The sequence below is a fragment of the Urocitellus parryii genome, chromosome 2 (assembly GCF_045843805.1).
Source record: "Urocitellus parryii isolate mUroPar1 chromosome 2, mUroPar1.hap1, whole genome shotgun sequence".
NCBI classification, from domain to species: Eukaryota; Metazoa; Chordata; class Mammalia; order Rodentia; family Sciuridae; genus Urocitellus; species Urocitellus parryii.
In genome coordinates this window covers 215978538-216005555 of record NC_135532.1, presented here as the reverse complement: position 1 = coordinate 216005555, position 27018 = coordinate 215978538, and the positions used below count along the sequence as shown (strand labels likewise).

The 27018-nt window shown below is 46.2% G+C and overlaps 1 protein-coding gene across 1 annotated transcript; it reads right to left on the bottom strand.

Moving 5' to 3' along the window:
* Positions 1-301: 301 nt before the first annotated feature.
* Il10rb (interleukin 10 receptor subunit beta) lies at positions 302-26583 on the bottom strand. Its single transcript, XM_026393542.2, has 7 exons — positions 26448-26583; positions 24846-24969; positions 21240-21397; positions 18082-18248; positions 13914-14058; positions 10437-10594; positions 302-664 (listed from the first exon to the last, which is right to left on the bottom strand). The coding sequence occupies exons 1-7, from the start codon at positions 26494-26496 to the stop codon at positions 377-379; spliced, it is 1089 nt and encodes a 362-aa protein (XP_026249327.2). The 5' UTR covers positions 26497-26583; the 3' UTR covers positions 302-376.
* Positions 26584-27018: the final 435 nt, after the last annotated feature.

The following is a 27018-nucleotide window of genomic DNA, read 5'->3' as shown; positions in this document are numbered from 1 at the left end:
GCACCTGCAGTACATAAAACACAGATAAATAGAAAAAGAAATATCAAAGTCTTCCTGAAATCCAAAAAAATCCATGTCTGTCCAGTGTGGTGCTGACCACTTTTGAATTGAGGTTGGTTTTTAGGTTAGCTGATGAGCACTCTGGAAGGATTTCATACCATCTCGATTTCATCCCTAATTTTAAATATTTGTTTCTCACAAATAAAACATGGTCCTTGTTTTGATGAGTATGAGAGACTACAAATTATACTCTTTATAGTCAATTTCTTTTTTAATCATTAAGGTCTTTTTGGAGTGGTGAGTTCACAGGATGGAGTATTTCTGCCACCTGAGCCTTCAAAGCTCAGCTCCTTGGACAAGTCCACGTGTAGGAGTTCTAGATCTGGGGCTTCCTCAGGCAGTCACTCTGATCACCCTCTGAGGCAGATGAGAGAAGTGGGGAGTCCCCGTACGGGTCTCCTCCTTGGAAATGAGTCTCCTCCTTGGAAATGAGCTCTGGGGGTCCTGGCCCAGATGGAGTCCCAAAGCTGCAGCTGTCACCAGGATTCTGCTTGCTGCTTTCACAGTCTTCGGAAATGACACTTAATTTGTCAAAAACTTCGTTCTCATCCGAGAGTGGGAAGGAGAAGAACAGAAGCTTGCTGTGATGGGGGTTGCCCAGAAACTGTTGGGGGGAAAGAGGACAGTTCAGTACCATTTCTTTTTTCTGGCCTTACAAAGATTTTATATAGGATTTCTGGGATGAAAAATATTATTTTAAAAACGTAACAGTATGGTGCTTCCTTTATAAATAAAAAACAGAATTATCATATTATCTAGCAATTCATTCCTGGGTACAGTCCCAAGAGAAATAAAAGCAGTATGTTGAAGAGATATTGGTACACTCATGTTCACAGCAGCATTATTAACAACAACTGAAGGTGGAAGCAAGCCCAGTGTCCACGTGTGGATGAAATGTGGTGCATTTGTTGCAATGGAATATTAGTTAGCATTAAAAAAGAGGAAGTTCTGACACATGCTACACATGGATAAACCCTAAAGACATTACACTAGGTGAAACCGGCCAGAGGAGAAATACTATATGATTCCATTTATTTAAGGGTGGAAGAGTTGGATTTATAGAGGCAGATAGAAGAATGGTTATTGCCAGGATTTGGGGGAGAGGGGATGGGAGTTAGTGTTTAACGAGTAAAGAGTTTACTTTTGGAAAATGAAAAAAGTTCTGAATGTGAATGGTGAATGGTGGTAATGGTTGCATAAGAGAAATGCAAATCAAAACTAAGATTTCACCTCATTCCAGTCAGAATTATCAGGAATATAAGCAACAATAAGTGTTGGCGAGGACGTGGGGCAAAAGGTACACTCATACATTGTTGGTGGGACTGCAAATCGGTACAGCATTATGGAAAGTTTCCTCAGAAAACTTGGAATGGAGCCACCATTTGACTCAGCTATCCCACTCATCAGTTTATACCCAAAGGACTTAAAATCTGCATATTACAGTGATGAAGCCGCATCAATGTTATAGCAGTTCAATTCACAATAGCCAAACTATGGAACCAACCTAGATGTCCTTTAGCAGATAAATGGATAAAGAAAAGATGGTATATATACACAATGGAATATTACTCAGCCTTAAAGAAGAATGAAATTATGGCATTTGCAGGTAACTGGATGGAGTTAAGAGAATAGCACACTAAGCAAATCCCCAAAAACCAAAGGCCAAATATTTTCTCTGATCTGCGGATATTAATTCACAATAAGGAGGGATGGCAAGGGAAAAATAAAAGTTTGGCATTAGGCAGAGGGGAGTGAAGGGAGGGGAGGGGAGTGAGGGTAGGAAGGGTAGTAGAATGAATTAGACATTAGTACCCTATGTACATGACCATGTGATTCTACAACATGTACAATCAGAAGAATGAGAATTTATACTTCATTTAGGTATGATGTGTCAAAATGCATTCTATTGTCATGTATAACTGATTAGAACAAATTAAAAAAATACACCACCAACAGAAAATCTAACATTACATGACATGTATATACTTTATATATTGTAATTTTTGTGTGTGTATATGTGTGTGTGTGTGTGTGTGTGGTGCTGGGGATTGAACCAAGGCCTAATGCATTCGAGGCAAACACTCTACCAACTGAGCTATATCCCCAGCCCAGATACCCCATAATTTTAATGTAAACTTTATTACTTGCTCTGATTTTTAGGCATGTTTATTTTTGCTTAATTGATTTTTATGAACTGATGAGCATCAGTTTGATATCAGTTGAAAAAATTTATAAAAGTGGGTTTTTATTGTTGGGAAGTATGCAATTCTGGTATTCATTTTGTAAAATCCCAAATACACTCTTAAAAAAAAGGGGTGGGGGAGGGTTATGATGGCCAGGTGTGGTGGCACACGCCTGTACTTCCAGTGACTGTGATGGGGGTAAGGGGCTGGGGTAGGAGGATTTTAAGCCCAAGGCTAACCTGGGCAACTCAGTGAGACCCTGTCTCAAAAGGAAAAGAAAAAGAGCTGGGGATGTGGCTCCAAGGTAAAGAGCCCCTGGGTTCAATTCCCAGTATAAGAGAGAGAAAGAGAGAGAAAAAAAGATTACGTGGGAATTTTGTGCCATGTGTATTTCACCACAATTTTAAAAGATGTGACAATGAGATGTGCAACTCAGTTGCTAAGTGATCCCAGGTCGCCCTCTGATAGTTCCTTTTTTATGTGGGTGTGCTGGGGATTGAACCCCGGGCCTTGCACATGCTAAGCATGCACTCTACCAACTGAGCTACATTCCCAGTCCAACAGGGAGGACTTTCAGCTCAATCATGACGCTGTGGGGCATACACAGCCTGGCTGGCATTTCCTCTAGGAATCAGGGAGATTGCAGGCCTGGATGATCATGTCTTGGAAGAACACAGGGTCTCTCTCACGTCCTCAGGCTGAGTTAGGCCCTGTTTGACATTCCCTGCCATCCTACCTGATCCATGATTTCAGCCCTTAGCCCTGAACTATCTAGGATGGTAGTGGCTACTGACCACTTGGAGTGTGGCTAGATTGTTCTATGTGTGCTGTGTGAATTACACCCTATTATGTAGGGGCTATGTAAAAAAAAAAAAAAAAAAAAAAAAAAAAATGTAAATACCTTAATAACTTAAAAATACATTGGTTACATGTTGAAATGATGCTATTTTATATACATGAGGTTATATAAAACATGTGATTAGTGTTTATTTCACCTGTTTCTTTTTACTTTTAAAAATCTAGCAAAGGGGTGGGGAAGGGTTATGATGGCCAGGTGTGGTGGTGCACGCTTATGGCTTATGATATGTTCCTATTAAATTGTGCTCTCTCAGTTCATTTGATGGACACTGACTTGTCCACAAGTCATTTCTCTCATAGACAGGGCCAGTTAAGTGCTGAGAGCCCAGGGAACATAGTCCAATCACACTTATCTGTCTAACACTTTGAACAATGAGATGCCCAGATATATTTCTGGAAATCTCTAATTTCACGTTCTTCAGTCTTCATCCCGATAGGTGAGCTATGCCCTTAATGCTCACAGTTACATGGAGAAACATGTAATGGAGAAATTTTTTAAAGCTTTGCACTTGTAACCTGTCCCCTTCCGATGGAACGCCGTGGTCCCCCCTTTAATCCACTAGCCCGTTCTGTGCTGCTCAGACTTTTGATATGCTGTAGCTGCTGCCTGCTGGTTTGGACCTGTCACGATTTCCACCCAAGGAAGGGAGTGGGGAGGCCAGGGGAACTGTGTCCAGTTCCCTGCTGGGAGAGGACAAAGCTGGGAGGAGGCAGAGCTCCCTAAACCTCATGTCCAGTGGATCCATGGTCAGAGTCTTGCTGAAGTTACCCTTTATTCTCCTGGGGAAGGGAGAGGAAGGGAAACCAAGGGAAGGTGCACTGATTTTCAAAAAAGCAAATATCGGGCTGAGTCTCCCGGTTGGACACAGAGAAACAGGTGGCGAGTCAACAGCTCAATGTTGAATAACCCTTTCTGCTCTCAACTCACAGCTCCCTCCCAGCTCATCTCCCTAAACCCCAAATCATTCTCTGGGCCGTGATTAACACATTCTCTACAATAAGAGCCAAGATGGAGAATTTGGTGCTGGGGAGACCCTGATAAGCTCTGAAGTGCTTTGGAACTTCCTTGACCCTTACTCTCCTCGGCCCCTCTCCAGCACCCCAACCTCCGTGTTGCTCAGATATCACAGGAACTGCCAGCCTTGCAGGGGAGCGCTCATTCCCACGACCCCCTCCATTACACTTGCCTCAGCTTTGATTTGCCATCTGTTCTTTCCTGTCTGACCAGTTTCTTTGATGGAAAAGCCAAGCAGCAAAAATAGCAGGTGAATAGTTTCCTTTTGGTTCTCAAGAAAATACCTTCTACCCAGAACAAAGGGCCTGATCCTCTTTGTTGTTCTTGTGCCTTCACAAGGCTCATGCCTAGAGGATTCCTGATGCTTCCTAGTGCTGCAGGGCTTGCAGACATCCTGTGGAGAAGGTTCCAGCTGCTCTCAAACACTTGCCCCCAGTCATGAGTTCCACTTTCTATCCACAGAGGGTGCTGTCCTGTGCAACCCAGACCCCTTCATGGTGGATCCCCTTATTCTCCGGCTTCCTGGAATGCCAACAGCTGGAGTGGCTCACAGCCGGGTCCCTCGCTGGGCAGCGCCCTTCACAGGAGGCAGTTACCTTCCATAATACCACGTCTCTTCCCAGGGGCAGCCCTGGCTGGTTGGTGTGGGGACAAAGGCTTCGTGTTAGCTATCACAATGCATCAGTAGGGCCAGAAGTTCAAGAAGTGCCAAGGCACGGGTAAGGCATACACTGCAGAGGGTGGCGAACTCGCCCTATGAAGAAACAGGGACCTGCCACATCAGGGAAGTTGGAAGGGTCCCGTGGAGTGGGGCATGCTGGAACATTCTCTCCAAGTCAAGACTGAATGACCACATGTGACATCCCTGAAGGCAGGAGTACACTGAAACACCAGGTCCTGGGAGCATCCGGGACCTAGCCAAGCCTAGGTAAGCATTATGTTGAAGGAAGTGACTCATGTAGTGGAAACTAGGGCAAAGAGTGTTATCTGTGGAAACTGCTTTCTAGCATGTGACCAGACAACTGTTCCTTAGATGCTGAACAAAGCAAGCTGATGACACTGCTGCTCATGTGGCTCAGCCTAGAAGCCCCTCCCTGAATTACCTGGTACAGAACAAGCTGTGGAGAGGACACGTGCTCATCCAGCTGGCTGCCACTGGATAATGCACCACAAAAGATGGAGGTGTTATCTATCTAGCCTGTCGCCACTGGACTCTCTCCACAAACAGTTTTCAAAAAACCTTATGTCTCACATGTCATCTTGGGTATCTTCTTTTTTGGGGGGAGGGGGAATACCAGGGATTGAACTCAGGGGGCATTCAACCACTGAGCCCTATTTTATATTTTATTTAGAGACAGGGTCTCACTGAGTTGCTTAGCACTTCGCTGTTGCTGGGGCTGGCTTTGAACTCACCATCCTCCTGCCTCAGCCTCCCCCAGCCGCTGGGATTACAGGTGTGTGCCACTGTACCTGGCTATGTCTGGGTATCTTCTTTGGTCTCTCAGCAACTTATCTCACTACCCCAGCTCAGTGGGGCTATGAACAGTTCATCATATGTCACCCCTCCCGCCACTAAGAAGGACGAGCTAGCTTGGTAGGCCCCGTTAGGCGCTGGAGCAGCACATTCTGCACATGGGGATTCGCTACAGGGTGTTTATCGGGAGACTGAGGGCTGCTGTCTGGGGGGAGCCAGGGCGGGCAAGGGCCCCGCAGCAGGAGTGGGCTACAGAGCAGACAGCTCTACCTCTGCTTCCAGACAGGTGCACTCTCTACCATGAGGACAGACTAACTGAACCTGATGGACATGTGACCTGGCAGATCCTTGAAGTGTCTTTGGTGCAAAATGACCTTGGGTGGAGTTCACAGATCAATCCCAAGAAGAAAATCACAATGTGGACACTAGAGTTCTGGGATCAGGCTGGGTCATCTGCAGCACAGCAGGATATCCTGTCTGGAAAACAGCTCACTGAGTGGTACGGAGGCCTGCCAGATGCAGAGCCTCTGGCCATGAGATACTAGGTGACAATGCTGTCCGTGAGTGACCACTATGAAAGTTAGGTACCAAAATGGAGCCACTTAAATCAAACCAAACTAAATGGAGTTGGAAGGTCTTGAGTTGGAAGGGGTGGGGATGGGGTAGGTGGGACCCTCATGCACGATTTCCCTGATAACAGGAAATAACAGGAACTGTTACAAGAGAGTCTAACAAACAACAACCTTGCACAAAGACTATCTCTTCAAGGACAGACATCTGCCCAAAACCACCTTCACAACCCTGTGCTGACACCAAGGTGGTTATTGATTCTCAGAGCCAAGGATCATTACTTCAAAACAACTTACGTAACTTAATTCAATTTACCTTTTAAAACACCTGTTTCCTTTGCCTCTCCGGGTAAGCCCAAGGGTTCCCATGGTTTGCCATGATGCATGTTCCCTGGATTTGTGAATCATCCATCCTTCCTCCCTTCCTTTCTTTCTTGTTTTTTTCTTTTAATTTTTTTTTATGTGTGTGTGTGGTTTTGGGGATTGAAGCCAGGACCTTGTGCATGTGAGGCAAGCACTGTACCAACAAAACTATATCTCCAGGCCTAAAATCATCTTTTTTAAAAATTTTTTTAGAAAGTTTGTTTGTTACATAAACTGACACTATCTTTGGGGCCTGTTCAGTCACATCAGATCCTAAGACAGGGTCAGAGGGCACAGGTCAGTCACATATATAGGTGGCTCAGACTCCCATGTCATCTGTCCCCATGCACCTTGCTCTGCCCCTGCTCATACTGTGAGTAGATGAGGGACAGGTCCTTATGGCCAGCTGAAGAAGAAGGGAAAAGCCAACTCTGGTTCACAGGCAGCTGGCATGGCTTGTGGGTGCAAGCTGGGAATGTCCTGCTGTTGCACGGGCTCCCCACTCAGGCAGAAAGCCCTCCAACAGGCGGAGACTCCGACTATGTATCCAGTCATCACTTTATGTGTAAAGTGACCAAAGATCAGGTTTGCCATGGACTCACAGGCTGAGGTCATGGCTGGGCTGGAGACTGGAACCTAGCAGAAGGAAGGATGGAAGGTCAGGGACAAGGACACGTCCCTGGGGAAGAGGCACGTGGGTGGCAGTGTACAGCTGAAGTGTGTGAATTCCTGTAACACATACTAACCCCCACTGACAGCATGTGCCATGGGGAGGGAAGAACCAAGGAGACAGGATGACACAGCCAGTGGGCAGCCAGCCTCGGCCATTTGGCCCCCATATGTGGCCCAGTGGGCTCACAAACAGAACAGCCCTAGTGCCACGGATGGAGGCTCTGCATGGACCCACGAGCAGACCTCCTGCCCCCCAAGACTGACGTGGCAACAGCTGCGGCCAAATGTCCAACCTCCTGTAGTAGAGACCAGTGCTGAGCCCCTGGGATGATGGCACCCGCAAGGAGACCAAACGGCCACCTGGTGGCAAGTTGATGACATCAAATCCCTTGTTCCCTGGAAGTGATGGATCCTGATTAAGTGGACAGTTATTTCAGAAATGACTTGCCATTTTGTGTCCAACAGGGCCTCAGTCAGCACCACGGAGGTCTTACTGAGAATTTGGTCTACTGGCACACACTGTAGCTTGAATTGTGTCCCTATAAAATTTTACATAAGTCCTAACCTCCAGTACTTCAGAATATGAACTTACTTGCAAACAGTCCTGAAGAAATGATTAGGTAAGTCAGAATAAGGTCAATCCGGAGCACAGCAGGCCTCTGGTCCAATATGACCGGTGTCCTTATTAAAAGGGGAAATGTGGGCACAGGCATACCCAGGGAGAAGGCTGTGTGAAGGTGAGGACAGAGGGTAGGGTGAGGCTTCTATGCACCAAGGAATGCCAAAGACTGTGGGCAACCGGCAGAAACTAGGGCAAAGGCCTGGAGTGACTGTCCTCATAGCTCTCAGTAGGGACCAAGCCTGCCCACACCGTGAACTCAGACTCTCAGTTTGCAGAAATGTCAATATGCTGCTGTTGGTTAAGACACCCAATATGCCGTACTTCTCAGTGGAAATTCTAGTAAAATAATCCTGATATCTAAGAGGGCCAGGAGTGGGCACCTGCCCATGGGACCCACTAATCATATCATACAACGCACCACCCAGCAGCTTCCAGCCAGAAAGAATAATAGAATGACCTGTTCAAAGTGGGATGCCTGCTTGGAGACAATACCCTGTGAAGATGCCCCCAGCACCTGGCACGCACCTAGAACCAACAACCACTATTTGTTCCTATGGCCTCAGGAGGTAGAACACATGGGTTCAAGAATCAAGAGATTATAGATAAAGGAGTGGCTCTGGTCACCACTTGGGTAGATTTTGTGAGTCTACAGCAGGAGTCAGCAAACTGCAGTCCATGAGCCAAATCTAGTCCACTGATTATTTCTGTACAGCCCATGAGTCAAGATTTTTAGATGATTACATTTAAATGGTTATATACGTACCTGGGTGATTTCGATTTTACCACTTGGTCTGCAAAGCCTTAAATATTTTCTATGCAACCCTTTAAGGAATAGTTTGCTGAACCCTAGTCCAGAGGATTCTAGAGTAAGAGCATCTGACCAGTGAACACAGCATGAGGCCCATTCAACTTGAAGCTATGGCTGCTGCTTCTCATGCAAGACCAGTAGGCAAAGGAAGGAGTGGCCACACTGGTCACCAGGAAGGGCTAATGCTGCTGCCACACTCTGGTGGGTGCCCAATGGAGTCACTGGGGCATCTTCTGATGCAAATGGACAGGCAGAGCAGTCACTGCCCAAGAAGGGCCTGGGGGCCAGAGCTCAGTCCTGCTAGGCCAGCAGAGGCTAGTCACAGGATGGGAAAGGACGAATGATGGTGAAGGAAAAGACCAAATATTACTCGTGGTCTTGGAACCAGCTGCAGTGGTGGGAGATGGGGTTTGTCTTACTAACTTGCTCTTGGAACCTTCCCCAGGAAAAGAAATCCTGAAGGAGCTGCTCCTGGTAGGTCCCAGTGGTCCAAGGGGCAGGCTGTGGCGGATGCTGTGAGAGGCCCTACAGCTCTCCCTTCAGGAATAAGGCGCCTGCCCTCCCAGCTGCCAGGAATACTGGTGCTGATGCTTGTACCTCGTCCTAGGTGAGGTCCCTTCCCCGGGGTTTCCTGTATCTACCACATGGCCACTGAGGGGTTCCCAGGTCCAGCTCTCTTGCCTCAGCTTGGGACACTTCTGAAGGGCTATCCCAGCTCAGAGCCCTTGGGGACTGGGTGAGGCCTGTGTTGCTGCTGCATGATAGCTCAACCTCTCTGTGCCCCATTCTGCCATCTTCACTCCTTTAGAGGTATCATGCCCAAGAAAATTTACCATGGAGCCTTTTGAATGCAAATTTCTATCTTAGCATCTTAGATAGGTGCTTTTTGGGTCTGCGCTTGGCATATTTTCACTTTTAAGTGTCAGTAAATAGTTGTCCTTCAGTATCCATGGGGATTGGCTATAGGACCCCTTGTGGATAGCAAAATCCACGGATTCCTTACATAAACTTGTGTAGTATTTGGATGTAACCTAATCACGTTCTCCTGTATACTTTAAATTATCTCTAGATCATTTATACCACCGGATAAAATGTAAATAGTTGTTAAACTGTATTATATAGAAAATTAATGACAAGAAAAAAACTCTGTACATGTTCAGTACAGATGCATTCCCCCTCCCCCACTCCCAGATATATCTGATCTGCAGCTGGCTAAGTCCATAGATGTGGGACCTGTGGACATAGAGGGTTGATTGTGTACCCAGAGTTTTATTTCTTACGGCCTCTTCAGTCCTAAGTCTTTAGATGGATTAAATCTTTTTTCTTCTAAATCCTAAAAATAGCCTCCCTAAAGTCTCGGATGCACATCCAGATTGAAGTCATTCTCAGATATTCCCAAACTAAAAGCACACCTCTCCCTGCTCCCGTTCTGCCCCTTGGCTCCTCGCTGGCACTTGGCCCACAGTGTTCTCTTTCTCATCTTCTCTATTGGGAGCTTTGCTCTTTCCTTTCCTGCTCCAGAACCATCAGCATGGCTCCCTGAGGACTTGGGGCTTTGGGCAGTGCAGGCCAGAGAAGGCGCCGTCAGGTCACATCTGAGACAATCCTTTGCTTTCTTCCTAAGGGCTGGTCTTTGGACTCAGGTTTCTCTGAAATGGGCATATGGCGATGGACCAGCACATCAGATGTGTACTATTCCCCAGGAAAATACTGTCTGGAACAGGCAGCCCTGACCTTGGAATGGGCAGCCCTGACCTTGGAGAACTCTTCCAGCAGGGTTTTCTAAGGCACATCTCGCTCCCTCCTACCTACCTCTTTCAGGTGCTGTGGAAGTGAATTCCCAGGGGAGAAGGTGTACTTGGTCTTCTTGTAAATGTACCACAGGGAGACCGAGCAGCCGAGGAACGTCAGCAACACCACGAAGACCGAAGCTATCAGCACGACGGCCACCACCCAGGAAAGGGTTGTTTCTGCCAGGGACAACAGGGGGTTACATTCTTGTCATGTACAGGTTGGATCTCAGTGACCTGAAGGCCATGTTAGCCACTGCAATTCAATGGCAATCCCTCAAAAGAGCGCCCATTTGTCCATCTCAGACAGCGTCTTCGAAATCCTGGAAAACACAGCAGAGGGGTGGAGGACCCAAGGTGCTCACTGAGTCGCACCCCCTTCCTGTTGCTTCAAAGTTTGGTCTCTGGGATTACGACTGGCACATATAACAAGAATAATAGGCAAGGATTTGGGTCAATTTACTTACTTTTAGGTGGCAATAAGCCCCCTCTCTGGATCCACCTCTTTGGTCTTGAAGCAGCAAACCAACCCCCAAGGCCAAGCCCAAGGGAGAAAGAGCCATGCTGCAAAAACTCACACTAATGACTCCACCTCTAAGAGACCCACCAAGCTGCAGCACAGCTCCTGGGAGCCGGAGTTGCATCCCTGGGATGACCCAGGCCCTCCTGGGCTTCTGACAGAAGGGTCAGCCTGTTTAAAGAGCACACCCCGTGGCCTTGCCAACACAGACCATGGGCCCCTGACCTGTCCTCCTGAGAGCTTTCACTAAAAAGGGCTTGCCACTGTGAATCTTTCCTCTCCCTTTATGCATATAGTGGTCTGCTACAACCTGGGAGTATCTTCTTCAAGAAACTGAGCACCATTCCTTTGAAGCTACCAGAGAGGACAGTCCCCAGGGGAGAGTAGGAGCCTGACTTTGATAAATGCCAATTAGCAGACACAGGTGGTCTAATGGCAATGGCATTTACCTGAATTTTGTCATTTTTTCACTCCCTCACTCTCCTGTAAAGGGTCCCGTCTCCTCTGCATAAATGGAGCGGGCTCTTTCTCCTACTGCAACATCACTGAGGCAGATCTGGTTTTACAGACGGAATCACACTTGGCTTCTCCAGAACAGTATCCAGGATATCACCTGGTCATTCCTGGTCTCATCTCTCCTCATTCACCAGCAGGCCCCTTCTCCAGTTGCCCTGGCAGCCAGGCCTCCCTATGCCCTGCCCCTGCCTATCAGTACCACCCTCATGAATAAAGTCCAGTGCATTTGGTGCCAAGAGAGGCCAGGAGATCGAACTCTGCTTATTAGAGAGCAAGTCATTTGAAAAGGACTGTTTGTGGGGAAAATGTCAACTGTCACTCAGGGTTGATCAAAGATCTCTGGGGGCAGGGGTTGTGGCTCAGAGTACAGCAGTTGCCTAGCAATGTGTGAGGCACTGGATTCAATTCTCAGCACCACATACAAAAACCACCCCCCAAACCCAAGAACTCTGGACAATGTATTGGTCCTGGAGTACCTTAACTGCAGGCATCTGCTGGTATCCCAGGGGATGCGCCATGTGTGTGACTGGGAGTGGACATGCCTTAAATACTGGCATCTGTGCGGGGGAGAGGCTGGGAGGCACCTGCTGTGTCTTCTGCCTCCTTCCCTCCTCCTCTTCGGTTTGCATTTTTGCCGGCACTGCCCTCCTGTGTCTAGCACACACACGCCCTCACCAGGTCCAGGCCTCTGTCCTAGCTCCCCATCAATTCCTGCTTCATGTGCTAGAACTGTCACTCACTCAGGGGTGGGGCTAGGCTCTGAAACAAGACGGAAGAAAACTTTTTGTTTCCAATATTCTGGGGAACAAAGCTTTTAAAAGAGGTGTCAAAGTGGGAACAAAAGGCAGGAAACATACATATACAGATTTTGCAGTTAGCCAGCTAGCATGAACAACTCCTATTTTCAGATTTTTTGGTATCCTTTAGGTGGGGGGTGGATGTGTGTGCAGGAGACAGGGGGGCGATGGGAGGCGGGAGGCAGGCAGCCCTTCAGCCTTTCACTCACTATGAGAAAATACAGGATGCAGAAAAACAAGTTACCAGGATATTCCCCTTAATTTCAGTCTATTTCACACTGTGGGACAGATCACCTTTCTGTTTTATCCATAGGGATGTGATGCCTCAGTTTACCTTTGGAATGAATATGCAGGCAGAAAGTTAGAGGGGACACAATCCAGGCTTAGACTGGTCTGTGTTCTGTTCTGTCCATGTCATTTACTAGCTGAGTACTTTGGGCAACTTAATTGTTATCTCTGAACCTTCATTTTCTAGTCTGTAAAAGGGGAAAAGATCCTTACAAAGCTCTCATTAAAAACCGATCGTAAGGGTAGGGGTTGTGGCTCGTGGTTTCGCGTTTGCCTAGCACGTGTGAGGCCCTGGGTTTGATCCTCAGCACCACATAAAAATAAATAAAATAAAGACATTGTGTCCATCTACAACTAAAAATATTTTTAAAAACCCCAAAACTGATTATAAGATTACATAAAGTGAGAATGAAAAAACAAAAACAAAAACAAAAAACCCCACCCAACCCCCAAAACTAAAATGATATTTGACAAGAGGACGTTTTCGGTCATTTACTTTTTCCCTTTCTTTTATAAAATGTTTGCCTAATGTCAGAGTAATCACTTGCAGTTGCGAACTATTTAAACTATTTTTCTTTTTGATCAAATTGTACCCCTCATGCCAAGCTTTGTGACATGAGTGATCTTATATGTGTCCCATCTTCCACGGTCTGAGCTTCCCAAACCCTTTGACCGTGTCTCTGCGTAACAAAAGAGGCTGCTCTGCTATGCAGACATGCAGGTGACAGTGCTCCCCATGAAGCTCAACCGCCACATGGTGCACATAAAGCACCAGCACCCAGGCACCTGCTCCTCTCTCCCCTTCACCTGCCCCCATCTGCTCTTTTAAGAAACACCAAGTGTGCAGGCACTGGGCTGGACACTGTGGTCCCCACCATATGTGAAGGATGGAGGTGAGGGCCTATCTCATAATTGACAAGGGGCTACACCAGCAGCACCAGCTGAGGACAGTGATGAGGTATCCCAATCCCTCCCTGCCAGTCCTCGTGCATCTGCAGGACTGGTGTATGCCCTGGGAAGGAGACTTCCAGGGCACATGGGGGTGTGGCAAAGCTCCAGTTCTGCAGGGTGGTCTGGGGAGAATGGTCTTGCTCTGGGGAGCTGGAGAGCGCAGTCAAGCAAGGCGAAGACGGGCTTGTGGGGCCAACTTCAGCTGCCCAATGGACCACCCTGCCGTCAATGCCTCGGGCTAAGTGAACGAGCAGTCTCAGAAGTGGGCCTCTCCTTCTCAGCATGAAGCTGACCTTCAGAGGAGGGGATGCTGATTCCTGAGCAGGAGTCTGAGCAGCTTGTGATGATGCCTGAGGATTGTGTGTGGTGTGTGTAAATCTTTTAAAATGCCACAGAGGCTGAAGCACACACTGTGCGTCTCACTTACCCTCCATTGTTCGCTCACACACAGGCTCACTCCATTCCCCAGTTTTGTTCCGAACAAGAAGAAATGCTTGAACTTGAATGCAGTAAGTTGTCCAGGGCTCCAGGTTTCTGAGGACCCCAGAGTCAAACTGGAGAGTAGTTTGAAACTGGCAATGGGGATGAAACAAGAACACACCTTAACAGTGAAGGGAGACCATTATTTTTCTTCTCTTTTTTCTCACACTTAACAAGCTGTAATTACCGCTTCAGACTTAAAATAGTAAAGAACAGATGGTAGGTGCTCGCTCCTCCCAGCTCATTTCAGGGACTCCACACTATTCTAAGGGATGCAGCAAGACGGACTGTGATGCTGACAAACCATCTTTTCTTTTCTTTTTTTTTTTTAAAAATATATATAATTTTTAGTTGAAGATGGTAATAAATTAAAAAACTTTATTTATTCATTTATTTTTATGTGGTTCTGGGGATCAAACCTAATGCCTAACACATCCTAGGCAAGCGCTCTACCACTGAGCTACAGCCCCAACCCAGACAAACCATCTTGTTTCCCAAATTCTCTACCCTAAATGATATGCAAACTGCCCCTTCCCCAAAGATAAACCAGTTTTAATGGGTTGAACTGTGTCCCTTAAAAATTCTTGGGCTGGGGATGTGGCTCAAGTGGTAGCGTGCTCGCCTGGCATGTGCGGGGCGCTGGGTTCAATCCTCAGCACTACATAAAAGTAAAATAAAGATGTTGTGTCCACCGAAAACTAAAAAAAAAAAAAAAAAAAATTCATAGGTTGAAGTCCTAACCCCTGGTACCTATGATGTGACCTTATAGGGAGGTAGGGCCTTTACAGAGGTCACCAAGTTAAATTGAGGTTATGTGGTGGGTCTCTAATTCAACTGGACAGAGGAGAGGGACAAATCCCCGCAGCTTCAGATGAAGCACGGCCTTGTGGACACCTTGATCTTAGATTTTCAGCAGACAATAAATTCCTGTGGTTGAAGCTACCTAACTGTTGGCATTCTGTGACAGCAGCACTAGCTACTAATACAGAGCATGTTTTGATCTTGGCTGTGTGGGGTTCTCCAGAGGCCCTGGCTCACTCAGGTGCATTCCACAGCCTGTTCTTCCCTGGCAGCTGGAGTTACTGACTCATCTCAGTTGGAGCTGAATGCAATATATCATAATTAATGAGTTATTTCTCAATTTGAGAAACTGAAATAGTTCCTAAAAAAATAAAGGGCATTAAAAGAGCCTACAGAGTGAGTGCAGACTCCTTTTTTTTTTAAACTTTGGCACCTGGATTGGTGACAGCTTGATTACTGTATAAAAAATCAAACTCTCTGAGGGCAAGATTTGACTATACTGTTGAATATATGAAGAGAATGACAAGAGTTTCTATGAAGTTAATTTAAAAAACAAAGCAAACCAAACCAAACCATACCCAAAAAACTCCTGGCTTTCATTTCTAGAAGTCCAGTGCCTCTGAAGCCTTACAATGCAGTTTTTGAAAAAAGACTAAAACTCAGACCATAAGTGGCAAGCATATGTGGAATTTCTAAAAGCTGTTAGTGTTATTAGTGTAGGGAATTAATCTGACTCTGTCTTGAAACGTTTGTGTTCTAGAAGGGAACCACATACGTGGGTAATGATGACATTTAGGCCCCTGGGAGGGAGCAACTGGGGAACCAGTGGCCTTTCCAGCAACACAACCTTTCCTTCCACACAACCCGGCAAAGTGAGAGGACAAATGTGTAACGAGATGCCTGTGCCGTTGCTGGTGGTGTGTTCTAGAAACTTAATATAAAAGAATAAATATAGGAAGCTAAATATAAAATGGGATTTGCATTTCATGCTTAGTTTAGTGTTGCAGGCACTTAGCTACAGTGGGGTGAGTACAGAGCCAGATCCTTAGAGGATGCTTCTCGCCCCGGAGGGGGGTCTGGGTCTTCTCTTTGAGTCTCAGGGGTTAGCAGAAACACCTGCATTGGATGAGTGGGTATAAAACCAAATATTCTGTGTTGCTTTCCAGGCACATTTCCTAGAGTCTTGACTATAACCAAATCAGCTCTTCTATGAGGAAGCAGATGCCCCCACATGCCAGGGTTTGAATGTATGTGTCCTCCTGCCATATTCCTACCCTGAAGCTAAATCCCCAATATGACAGTATTAAGAGGTGGAGGCTTTACAAGGTCACAAGTGAGCCCTCATGAATGGGATTAGCAAGCTTGTGAAAGAGGAATCAGGGACTCTGCACCCCCTTTGACTTTCATCTTGGGCTAGTTAAGATGCTGCAACAAGACCTCATCTTGGGAGCAGAGAGAACAGCCCTCACCAGACCCTGAATCTTCAAGTGTCTCCATCTTGGCCTTTTCAGACTCCAGCATATATCTCCAGCATTGTGAGAAATAATTATACTGTTTATATTTTACACACTCTGTGCTATTCTGTTATAGCAGCAGGAACAGATTAAGATACTGCATCATGATGAGGAATTGTGGGGGGATTAACTTTTATTGTTGTTGTTTAGTATGTGTGTGAATGTGTGTATTTAATTAAGACGATAAACATGGATGATCTCTTCCTCCCAATTTTTTGAGAAGTGATATGAGCAACATTTAATGAAATACATCCTATGTAACATATATGTAAGTCAGTTTAGGACTATGAATGGTATTCAGTTCAGTAGGTCTGAACTGGCAAACTAAGTCTGCCCAAGGATGAACACAAATGGCCTTAATATGTCTACATAAAGGGAAGGGGACCTCATGTAGTGACCACATACACTGTTCCAGGAAATGGGACGTTTTTCATTTTGTGATTAAAACTCTCCAACAATCCTATGAAGTGAATTATTACCCTGTTTTATGGATGAAGTGGGTTATTATAACCGTTTTGAAGATCTGAGGAAGCTGAAGACATTCATGTTACCTGAGCCACATGATGGCAGGGGAATACTCCCATCAGGTCTTTCGGATCTGAATGATATAGAAAATAATAACCCCAGGGGGCTGTGGTTGTGGCTCAGTGGCAGAGCGCTTGCCTGGCATGTGTGAGGCACTAGGTTCAAGCCTCAGCACCACATAAAAATAAATAAATAAAATGAAGGTATTGGGTCCATCTACAACTAAAATGTCTTTAGAAAAAAATAGTAATAAACCCAGGGAGGAAAAAAAAAAAAAGAACAGTGAGTCCCAGGGAGAGAAGGAAAACAATGGACCCTGGACTTTCACGACTGTCCCCCTGACTGCCCGACATTCTGCTGTGATTCAGTCTAACTAAACCCTACAAAACTCAGACCCCTATCGTAACCAGCTGCCATTCTCTCTCTTGAAAACGTGCCCCTCAGGTGCTTAATAGAGCATCGATGATCCACTGAGGTCTGTTTCCATTTCTTTTTCTTTCATTTTGCTTTCAAGTTCCAAAGCCAAGTTTTTAAAGGAGTTGTTCCCTAGAGAGGAGAGCAACAGCGAAAACTGTGGTAAAGAAGGTGAATGGTGGCCTGGAATGGTAGCACATACCTGTAGTCCCAGCAGAGGCTGAGATAGGAGGATCACGAGTTCAAAGCCGGCCTCAGCAATGGTGAGGCGCTAAGCAACTCAGTGAGACCCTGTCTCTAAATAAAATACAAAACAGGGCTGGGGAGGTGGCTCAGTGCTTGAGTGCCCCTGAGTTCAATACCTGGTACCCCTACCCCCCTACAAAAAAAAAAAAAAGAAGGTGAATGTAGTGTCCTGGGGTAGGGGGTGCCTTGACCACAGACTTGACATATCTGATATGTGACTGATCTGGGGCATGGGGTGTTGACGCCCTGACTCAGCAATCATTCAGCTGGTCACCTGATTCAGTGGACTCCAACTTCCCCCACCAATTGCTGACTCAGCCCTGCTCTCTCCTGCAACTTCCCTTCCTGGGAAAAGGGTCTACTCTCGTCATGCAGATTTCACCCTAAAACCTGCTTTCTGTATTTCCATTGGGGGATGGGAAATTTGAGCCCAAGGTATAGTCATGCTTCAGCCTGGGAAGCTCTGGCTCTTAGAAGCCTTAGATCCTCTGTACCATGGATGCTGCCATCTTGCAAGGCCCTGCCTGGGTGGACTCCTGCCTTCTTTCATCGAGTCAAAACTCAACAGAGAATATGGGTGCCCACATTGAAGTGCATGTGATTAGCCAAGTTTACCTTCTTATCAGTTCCATTTTTCCAATAGTGCACATTGTAAGTCCATGAGGAATAAATGTTCTTCATGGTCCATGTTTCTGGTTCATTCTCAATTTGGGGAGCAAAGAATTGCATGTGTAAAGAATCAGCAAGTGCTTCTACCTGCACTGCAGGAGGTCCAATAATGGCTAGGTATAAGAACAAACCAAAATGATAAATAATAAGTCACATTTTTAAAACACTATTGCAACACTAATCTTTTATAACTGTGCAGGACAATTAGTCTATTTAAGTACACTGTTCTTTGATAGACCTTGCTATAAATGAGGGAGTAAAGGGTGATAGGTGGAGTTTGTTTCTTTAAAATAAAAATCTGATTCATGCTTCTAATGCCAACTATTCAGAAGGCTAAAGCAGGAGGATCACAAGTTCAAGACCAGTTTCAGCAACTTAGCAAGACCCTGTCTCATAATAAAAGAAAGGGCTAGGGATGTGGCTCAGCGGTTAAATGCCTCTGGCTTTAATCCCTGTACCAAACAAACAAACAAAAATGGGCTGGGGATTCAGCTCAATGTAAGTTACCCTGGGTTCAACCCCAACACTATAAAAACAAAATCTGATAATCTTTATCTTTATTAATCACTTTAGTTCATTTATGTTTATTATAATTTCTAATATTTTTAGACTTATTCCAAATCCATTATCATGTGTTACCTGTAAGGACTGCTTTAAAAAAAATGTATTTTATTTTGTTTTTCCTCCTCCTCTTTTTTCCTTCTTCTGATAGCTCAAATTTTCTTTCCTTTTCTGGGCTGGAACCTACAGATAGTAGTTCTATTATTTTCAGTGGCAACCCTAAAATGCTTAACATATATAATTATCACATGAATTTTTCTAACCTGTCTTTTTCTAGATCTAACCTATCTTTTACTAGATCAGTTTTCCCATTAGAATCTATGTTCCATGAGAACAGGGTTTTTTTTTTTTTTTTGGGGGGGGGGCCTTGATTGCTACTGGAATTTCAACGCTGAGCATGGCCTGGCACACAGTAGGTGCTTGATAACAATCAGAGGGAACAGCTAGTGGCTCTGGGAAACTGCACTGTGTTGACCTATGTCCTGTATTCTTTTCTGGCCACTGTTACTTTCTGGGGGCTGCTAAGGAGCCTACTTCTACCATTGTAATCTGCTGGTCTGAAAACCAGACAAGAAAATTTGTTAGATACTTTCTCAGAGCCAATATAACAGATTCCCCATGATGCCACGAAGCATTTTCTTATTGCTAGAATACTTCAGGAGGTGAATATCCCATATAGGGCCAGAGCTGCTAAGAGCATGGGCATAGGGGCTTGGGTCTGAATCCTTGCTCTGCCACTTATCACCTGTGTGACCTTTTGACAAGCTGCTTAGCCTGTTTTTAAAGGGAACTTCCACAGATGGGACCTAAAATAGGATTTGGAACCGGTCAGAATCAACTGGCAATTATAGGAACAGAAACCTAAATAGATGGTCTTAAACTTATGAAGGCTTCACTTATGATGTTTTGGACTTTATGATGTTGTGAAAGTGAGCTGCATTGATAGAAACCTGGGATTTTGAATTATGCTCTTTCCCCAGGCTGTCGATATGTAGCCCAATCCTCTCTTGCAATGCTGGCCAGTGGTGACCTGCAGCTCCGTCAGTCACACAGTATCAGGGGAGACAACCGGTACTCTATTCTGGGCTGTGCTGCTCAGCTAGGATGTTTGAAAGGTTTTGGGTCTTAAATGCATTTTGACTTATGATATTTTCAGGTTATGATTGAGTTACAGAAATGGAACTCCACTAAGTCAAGGAACACTACACTGAGTTTTGAAGACGTGACTATTGTTAAACTGGACTTTTTGTATTCTTTTTGTTGTTGTTGTTGTTGTTTTTATAAAGAAAATCTTAGAAAAGATAATGTAACTTTGATAATTTTGGATTCCAAAAATAAAAGTCTGACCAAGCTGGGACAGAATTTGGGAAAGAGAAGGACATCCTGGCCTCATAGTCTACGAGGGAGAAAGACAAGGGTCTGGGGCAGGAGACGCATACAAAGACCTTTCCCTGCATAAAGATAATTCTCTCAATTCTTCTCTCTGACTGCTCCTTAGAGGGCTTTTTATGGTTTAGATAAGATGTGTACCCCAAAAGCTTATGTGTGAGATAATGCAAGAAAATTTAGAGGTGATATGATTGGGTTATGAGAACTTTTAATAAAATCAGTGCATTAAGGCACTGATATGGATTAACTGGACAGTAACTATTGGTAGGTAGGTTGTGGCTGGAGGAGAGGTCACTGGAGGTGTGCCTTTGGGGTTACATTTTGTCCCTGGTGAGCAGAGCTCTCTCCTCTCTGCTTCCTGGGGGACATGTCCTGAGCTGATTTTCTCTACCACACCCTAATGCCATGATGTTCTGCCTCACCTTGAGCCCCAAGCTATAGAGTTGGCCATCTACGGACTGAGACCTCTGAAACTGTGAACCCCAAATAAACTTCTCCTCCTCTATGTGATTCTTGTCAGGTCTCTTGGTCACAGTGGCAAAAGAACTAACTAAAATAGCGGGTATGTGAGTGTCTTGAAACCCTGAATTGTCTTTACTGCCTTAATTGCTACAGGTAGCTTAACTGGTTTTCAGTTCCTGATACTCTAACTGTGCTTGTGGTGGGTCCTCATGGCCCTCTGGGTGTGCCCTAGAGCTTTCTTACCAGCAGCCTGATCCCAGCCCACGACATCAGCTCTCTCCCCCTTCTGTCCTTCCTCTGGGCAAGCTGCCTGTCTGCATATGGCCTTTCTGTCCCCACACCTATCTATACTCTTCTGCCTTTCATGTCATACTTTTGTTGAAATCACAATTCAAAACTGACTCCCATTCAGAAAACTATCATCTGAATCCTTCTCATTAATAGTGCTGGCCCCAATGCCATGAAGGTACTGAAGTTTCAATTTTATATTTAATTATTTCATTTCATCCTTTCCTGTTGTGCCCCTGTGCTTCTTTAAGGCCTCGGCCTTCTTTGTTATATTCCTCAAGCTCCTTGTGCAGAGCTATCCACTTCCCGCACACTCCAAGAATTCTTGTTGATAGACCAACCCAGGTGGAACAAAACCAAGGCAAGCGATGACACCCAACAGAATGGAAATCAGAATGGCTTACTGTCATCCACAGGGCAGAAGGAGATGTTCACCCAGTATGAATATTCATCTGCAAATTCAGACCTGACTCTCAAGATGTGGTCACCATACTTGGAAAGATTTGAGAAGTCGCATTGGGTCGAGGTAATGCTCTTGCATTTATCTTGGAATTTCCTATAACTACACAATTAGAAAGACAAAATCATGAGAGCTCGAACTTCAGCTTCTTTCAGGCTGACTGGTGCTTTATTCTTTCTGCTACCAAAGACTAACTGGGGACAAGGAGAGAAAATAAAGCAATTCTTAATCATCGATCTTGATGAATTACATGCATGATTTACATTAGCACTTTCCAAACTGTGTTCCGTGGGATACAGTTAATGATCCTTGGGTCATCATAAGGCATTTGAAAGATAATCTATCTCATGGACAAATAATTTTGGGGGAAATTGCATTAAACATAAAATTAGATGTTTTCATATTAGAATCTCTCAGAGACCTTACATCCTAATAAGCATGTGTCTTTCCAGAAAGGGGTTGAGTATTCAAAATATTTGACCAAGAAAGCTTCCTTCCTTCCTTGGTTGTGTGTATCTTAAAGCAGTGAGGCATGACTTGTGAGATTTTGATACACACAGATTAAGTAAGTATATTATGCTGATTTCAAATAATGTCCTAGAAATGGTTCACATTGTTTATTCTAGAAAAAGTATAAAACAAATATAAATTTCAGTCAGGACAACAGCCCCAACAGCGACCACTGAAGACAGGGTGGAAAAACATCATGTGGAAGAAGAGAGGACATTTGGAAACACCGGGATGCTAAGCAAATTCCACCTCCCACAACTTAACCTGAGGAGAGCCTGAGGAGGGTAATTGGCACCATCTAACCCATGGACACACAGCCTCCCTTCCTGTAAGTGAGGAGTCTGACTAGTTTTCCATTGTATCTTCCTGTCTAAATGTCAAAACCACTTTGGCTGTCCTCAGAAGTGACAATGATGGTGATGCTGATAATAATAGCAACATTCATCAGCTTAGGGATCAGGTATGTAGAGCCTAGGAAACCTGTCCAACTACATTCAGTTGTGTTTTACTTTAGAGTCTTGGAGACCACATCTCACTGCATTCTTGGTGAGGTTTAGAACAATCCCTTGCAAAAAGTAGGTAGAGACAATTGTGATCATACTATTTTATAATTTACTTTTCCCACTTAATACTCCCCGGACAATGAGTCAATTAATCAACTCTTCATGGCTATCTTATATCCTATTATCTGGAAAATCCAGGGGTCATGTCATTAAGGGACTTTCTCACATTTGGCCATTTCCTTAATTTAAACTGATGTATCAGTTGGCTGACAGCATTTCAAAAGTTGTTTTGCAATAACTTCTAGGTTATTTTAATTGCTTTCACAAATAACTTTTTCCTCATTCAATAGGTAACATGACCCCTTCCCCATATTTACATCTAAGTTTTGGATGTTTCCATATTTGTAACCACCAATCTATCTTCTAGAGAGCCCCATCCTGGCCAGCCTGACAACAGACGCACAACAGAGAGCTCCTGTTGTGCAACTGTTCAGGTTAAATCTAAGCAAGACTTCTGTGAAGCCAAGTAAGAGGAATCAGATCCCCTGGGACCAACCTCTTCCCCAAGGACGTGGCCAGCATGTGTTTATTTGCCTTAGCACATGCCAGGTTCTGTCTGTGGTTTCCTGAGGAGGACAGCTGGAGCCCAGGTGCTGACTTGGTGAATGACCTCTCCCATACCTTCACAAAGTCACTGAGACCTCTGTCTAAAAGACAATGGCAAAACTACTACAATGGCAAAACAGCAAAGCACAGACCCACCAAAGTAAACCACAGGGAAGAGAGACAGAAAGAGAGGTGCTATGGTTTATTCCCTCTAAAACACATGTCGGTGTTTCCCCACTGTGAGGTATTGACCGGGTGGACACTTAATTGACTATGTGTTCAGAAGGCCACTGGGAGGTGATTAGGTTTAGATAAAGTCATAGGAGCAGAGGTCCCATGATTGAAGACTAGTGGCTTTACAAGAGAGAGACCAGTATTCTCATGTGTTGCTCCCTGTCACTCACCGTGTGATGGCCTCTGCTGCCTTGGGACCCTGCCAGCAAGAAGGCCAGATATAAACTTTGGCCTTAGACCTTCAAAACTATGAGGAAAATTTTTCTTTATAAAGCTCCCAGCCTCAGGTATTTCATTGTGGTAATAAAAAACAGACTGATAAAAGAGGATAGTTAATTTTCCACAGTGAAATCTCTAAGGATTTCCAGACTGAGTGGAGAAAAATATGAGTCCTAGGACTTAGTACTAAGAATATACCCCAGGAAAAAAAAAGTTGTGGAATGACCCTCCTTCAATCCTTGGACTCTATACTGTAGACTGGATGAAAGCTTTGTGCCATGTTGACGTTCCTGAATTTGGTAACTATGCTGTGGGATATAAAAGATTATCCTTGTTCTTATGACACATACATTGAAATACTAAGGGGCAAAGGGCATTCTGTGTAAGAGATAAATAGGAAGGAGGGAGAGGAAATGTGGCAAATTTTAAAGCTGGTGAATTTGGATGTAGGCCATCTAAAGTTCTTAGTATTATACTTGAAATTTTGGAATTTTTTCTTGTGTGAAATTATTTTAAACTAGAAACAAAACAAAAACCCAACTTGTAGATAAAGATTATCTTTTTTTTTTTCCTACTTGGATTCATGGGCCTTGGGTGTGTTCATTAAATGACAGCTGGGTGGGGTGGGGGATGGGATTAACAGGATTGAAGGGAATTTCCTCCTGCCTCACTGAAGGGCTGGTCTATCCTCCTCTGAGCCACAGGCACGTCACTCATTGGCCTTGGGCCTCCTGCTGCTATTTGTACCTGGTGTGAAGGTGTGTCACCTATAGTCCAACCTGTGGCAGATGGTGACAGGCTGCCAAGGGAGGGGTGATATGGACTTCTTTATCTTTTATCAGGGAAATGTGACCAAGCAGAATAGGTAGAGGGTGTTCAGAGCACTCCTGAGATAATTGTCAGGGGTGACAGTTGTCTCTGCTGTTGTCCAGAGTCTCTGCTGTTGTCAGACAATGGAGTTTTTGACAGTCCACTGGGCAAGTCAACTGCACTGCTTGGCACTGGGGTGGGCTGCTCTAATCCACGGGAGGCGGTGGATGGTGTGGGGGCAGGGGTCTTCCTGCCTGCTTTGCATACCTTGGTTTCTCAGATAGTCAGCTTCTATTTGGACACTGACTTGTATCAATATTACTCTAATAACTAGAGATGACAGCAGTAGCATTTTCCTCTTAAAATACATCAGTGGTGATGAGATAGTTTTAGCATAGCACTGAGTCACCGTGAGACTACCACTGTGGCTGACTACATCTACACCCATGATAACACGTCCAGATCTACAACCAGCCCAGTAATAAACAGTCCAAGAGGGAATCATAAAAAGGAAAAGCTGGCCACAGGAATTCCCTAGATGGAAAGAGAAAGGTCAGCAGGGAGGCTCATCTTAGCTGTCATGGGTGATAGTTAGGTTCCCTCCCTCTATGGCCTGGCCCAAGGCCACCATGTTCTGGCACCTTCCTGCCAAGAGCCACCAGACCCACCTTTGGTACTGAGTTGTGAAAGTCAGATTCCCTTTATGAAAAACAGGCGACGTCCACTGTAGAATGTTCTTGAAATTAACTGAATTCATTCTGACATTTTCAGGAGGTGGCACCAGCCCCGATGCTGTAAAAACAAAGGAAAAAAATATATATAGAACTTTTTTTTTCATCAAAAATATTGCCCCCCAAATGACACATTCAACACCTTGGTCTCCCCTAGGGGCTCTGTGTCTTCAAATGACATGTAGGTGAGGGAGGGGGGGGTGGTGTTAATTGTGCTGCGGAGACTGGATTTTATTTGAAGAACTAAAATCTTAGTTTTAGTTTAAGAAGAAATTTTGGGGTGGGGGTAGGTGGGAAGCAAAAATAAAGTGGGGACAGATGATGGTGACCTGGATTAGAAGAAAGAAAGGTGTGAGAGTTAGGGCTCAGCAGGTGGATTTCAGATCTATTTCCAGAGGTATAAACTCTAGACTTTCTGATGTGGTGAACTGAAATGAATGTCCATTTCTGGCTTATGCATCTGGTGCCCTGATTGGAGCCTGGGCAGAGAACCATTTCAGTTCTGAAATGGGAGAGGCTGAAAAAAGATTCAAGGGGGGGAGGTCAGGTAAACAGCTGGATAAGCCAGCTTGGGAGGGCGGTCACAGGGAGGGCGGATGTGAGGTAGAGGCAGAAATTATTTTTAAACTTTTAAATAGAATTTTCTAGACATACACACAAGCAGAGAGGAGAGCATAATAAACATACCCATCACCCGACTAGTACCCATAGACCCAAAGGTGAGAGTCACAGGTCTATTATTTAATGCCACTGGTCTGTTGAAACTTAGGGGCGGGAGAGAAGGCTTGGTGATGAACTCAGCAACAGAGAGATCAGGCAGAGGATCCTAAGTAGAACCATCCTGAGAGGTATGGAGGAAACTGGAGAGTGTGGGCTTCAAAGGCCAGCACAGAGTTCATCCCAAAGAAGGAAGGGGTCAGCCATCGCGCTGTTTGAACCTGGGCACTCGTTGTAGAGGAGGACAGAGAAGGTTTCACTGGATTTAGCTCGCAAAAGCCCCACAGCGGAACACTGAGCGGCAGAATTCAGATTTCAAGGCGCAGGGCCGAGTGCTTAAGGGGAAGGTGATGTGGACCCTTCTGCTAGGAGGTCTGGCGGTGATCGGGCAGAAGGAGGAGGATGTGTAATGGGCCTCGTGGAGGGGCCGCCTCCAGACTCCAGGAGGGCCTGGGACAGCCGCCGGGGGAGGCTCTGTGCCTCTCCGGAGGCCGCTGGGTGAGGACGCGCCGGCGGGAACTGCAGCAAGCGCGAACACAGCCCGCGGGGAGCGCCCCTCGAGACCGCCGGCTGCACGGTGGGGACCGGGTGTGGGTGGGGCTCCTCCCCAGCTGCAGGATCCAGGGCGGCGGCGGCGGCAGCTTGGTGCGGCGCCCGGTCACGGCACTGGGTCCCTTTACGGGCACCCACCGGCTGCGATCTGGGGTCGCCGCCTGGGGAATCGCCACCCCGCGTGCGTAGCAAAGCATCTCGCCGGGCCTCGCGGTTCCCCGGCGCCTCCGCCCTCGGCGGTCCCCCTGCCCCTTCCCGCAGACCCCTCACCTGACACCAGCAGGCAGCCGCCCAGCCAGCAGGCGAGGCTCCGCGCCATGGCCGCGCCGGGGACGGGCGAGGGCGCCGGGGGCGCCAAGGGAGCGCGAGACACTCGCCGCGGCCACCACCCGGCGCGCGCTTCCGGGAACCCGCGTGGAGCGGCCTCAGCGCTCCGCCCCGCCGCGACCCCGCCCCCGGGCCGGCCCGCGCCGCTGGCGAAGCGGCGGTCGGGGGCGGGGCCTCGGCGAGCAGGAGCGCGAGGCGGCCTCGGCCTGCAGAGGGCGCTGCCACGCCACCAGGTGCCCCGGGCTTGGGGCTGGGCTGCGGGCTCTGTGCAGTGCTGTTCCCCCGGTTCTTCCCACGGGAACGCCGCGTCCTCTAGAGAGCGCTCGGCGAGCAGACCCCAGCCTTCTCCAGGGCTCCCCGGGAGGAACAGGCCAACACGTCATTCGTGTCCCAGATGCTAGTTCCTCACCAGACTGCTGGGGAGAGCTTTAACTTCCTCCTCGGGGACTTGCTCCAGGGTGGGTGAGGTTACACTGCGGGACGCGTGGGGCAACCTAGGGCTTCCCCTGACCCT

What these genes read in the sequence shown, in the direction of transcription:
- Il10rb (XM_026393542.2), bottom strand. Translation starts at nt 26,496, where the DNA reads ATGGCGCGGAGCCTCGCCTGCTGGCTGGGCGGCTGCCTGCTGGTGTCA. An exon ending in GTGTGAGCGAACAATGGAGG is followed by an intron (nt 10,595 to 13,913) that starts GTAAGTGAGACG and finishes TGTCCCTGGCAG; the next exon opens with AAACAACCCTTTCCTGGGTG. An exon ending in TTCCACAGCACCTGAAAGAG is followed by an intron (nt 665 to 10,436) that starts GTAGGTAGGAGG and finishes TCCCCCCAACAG; the next exon opens with TTTCTGGGCAACCCCCATCA.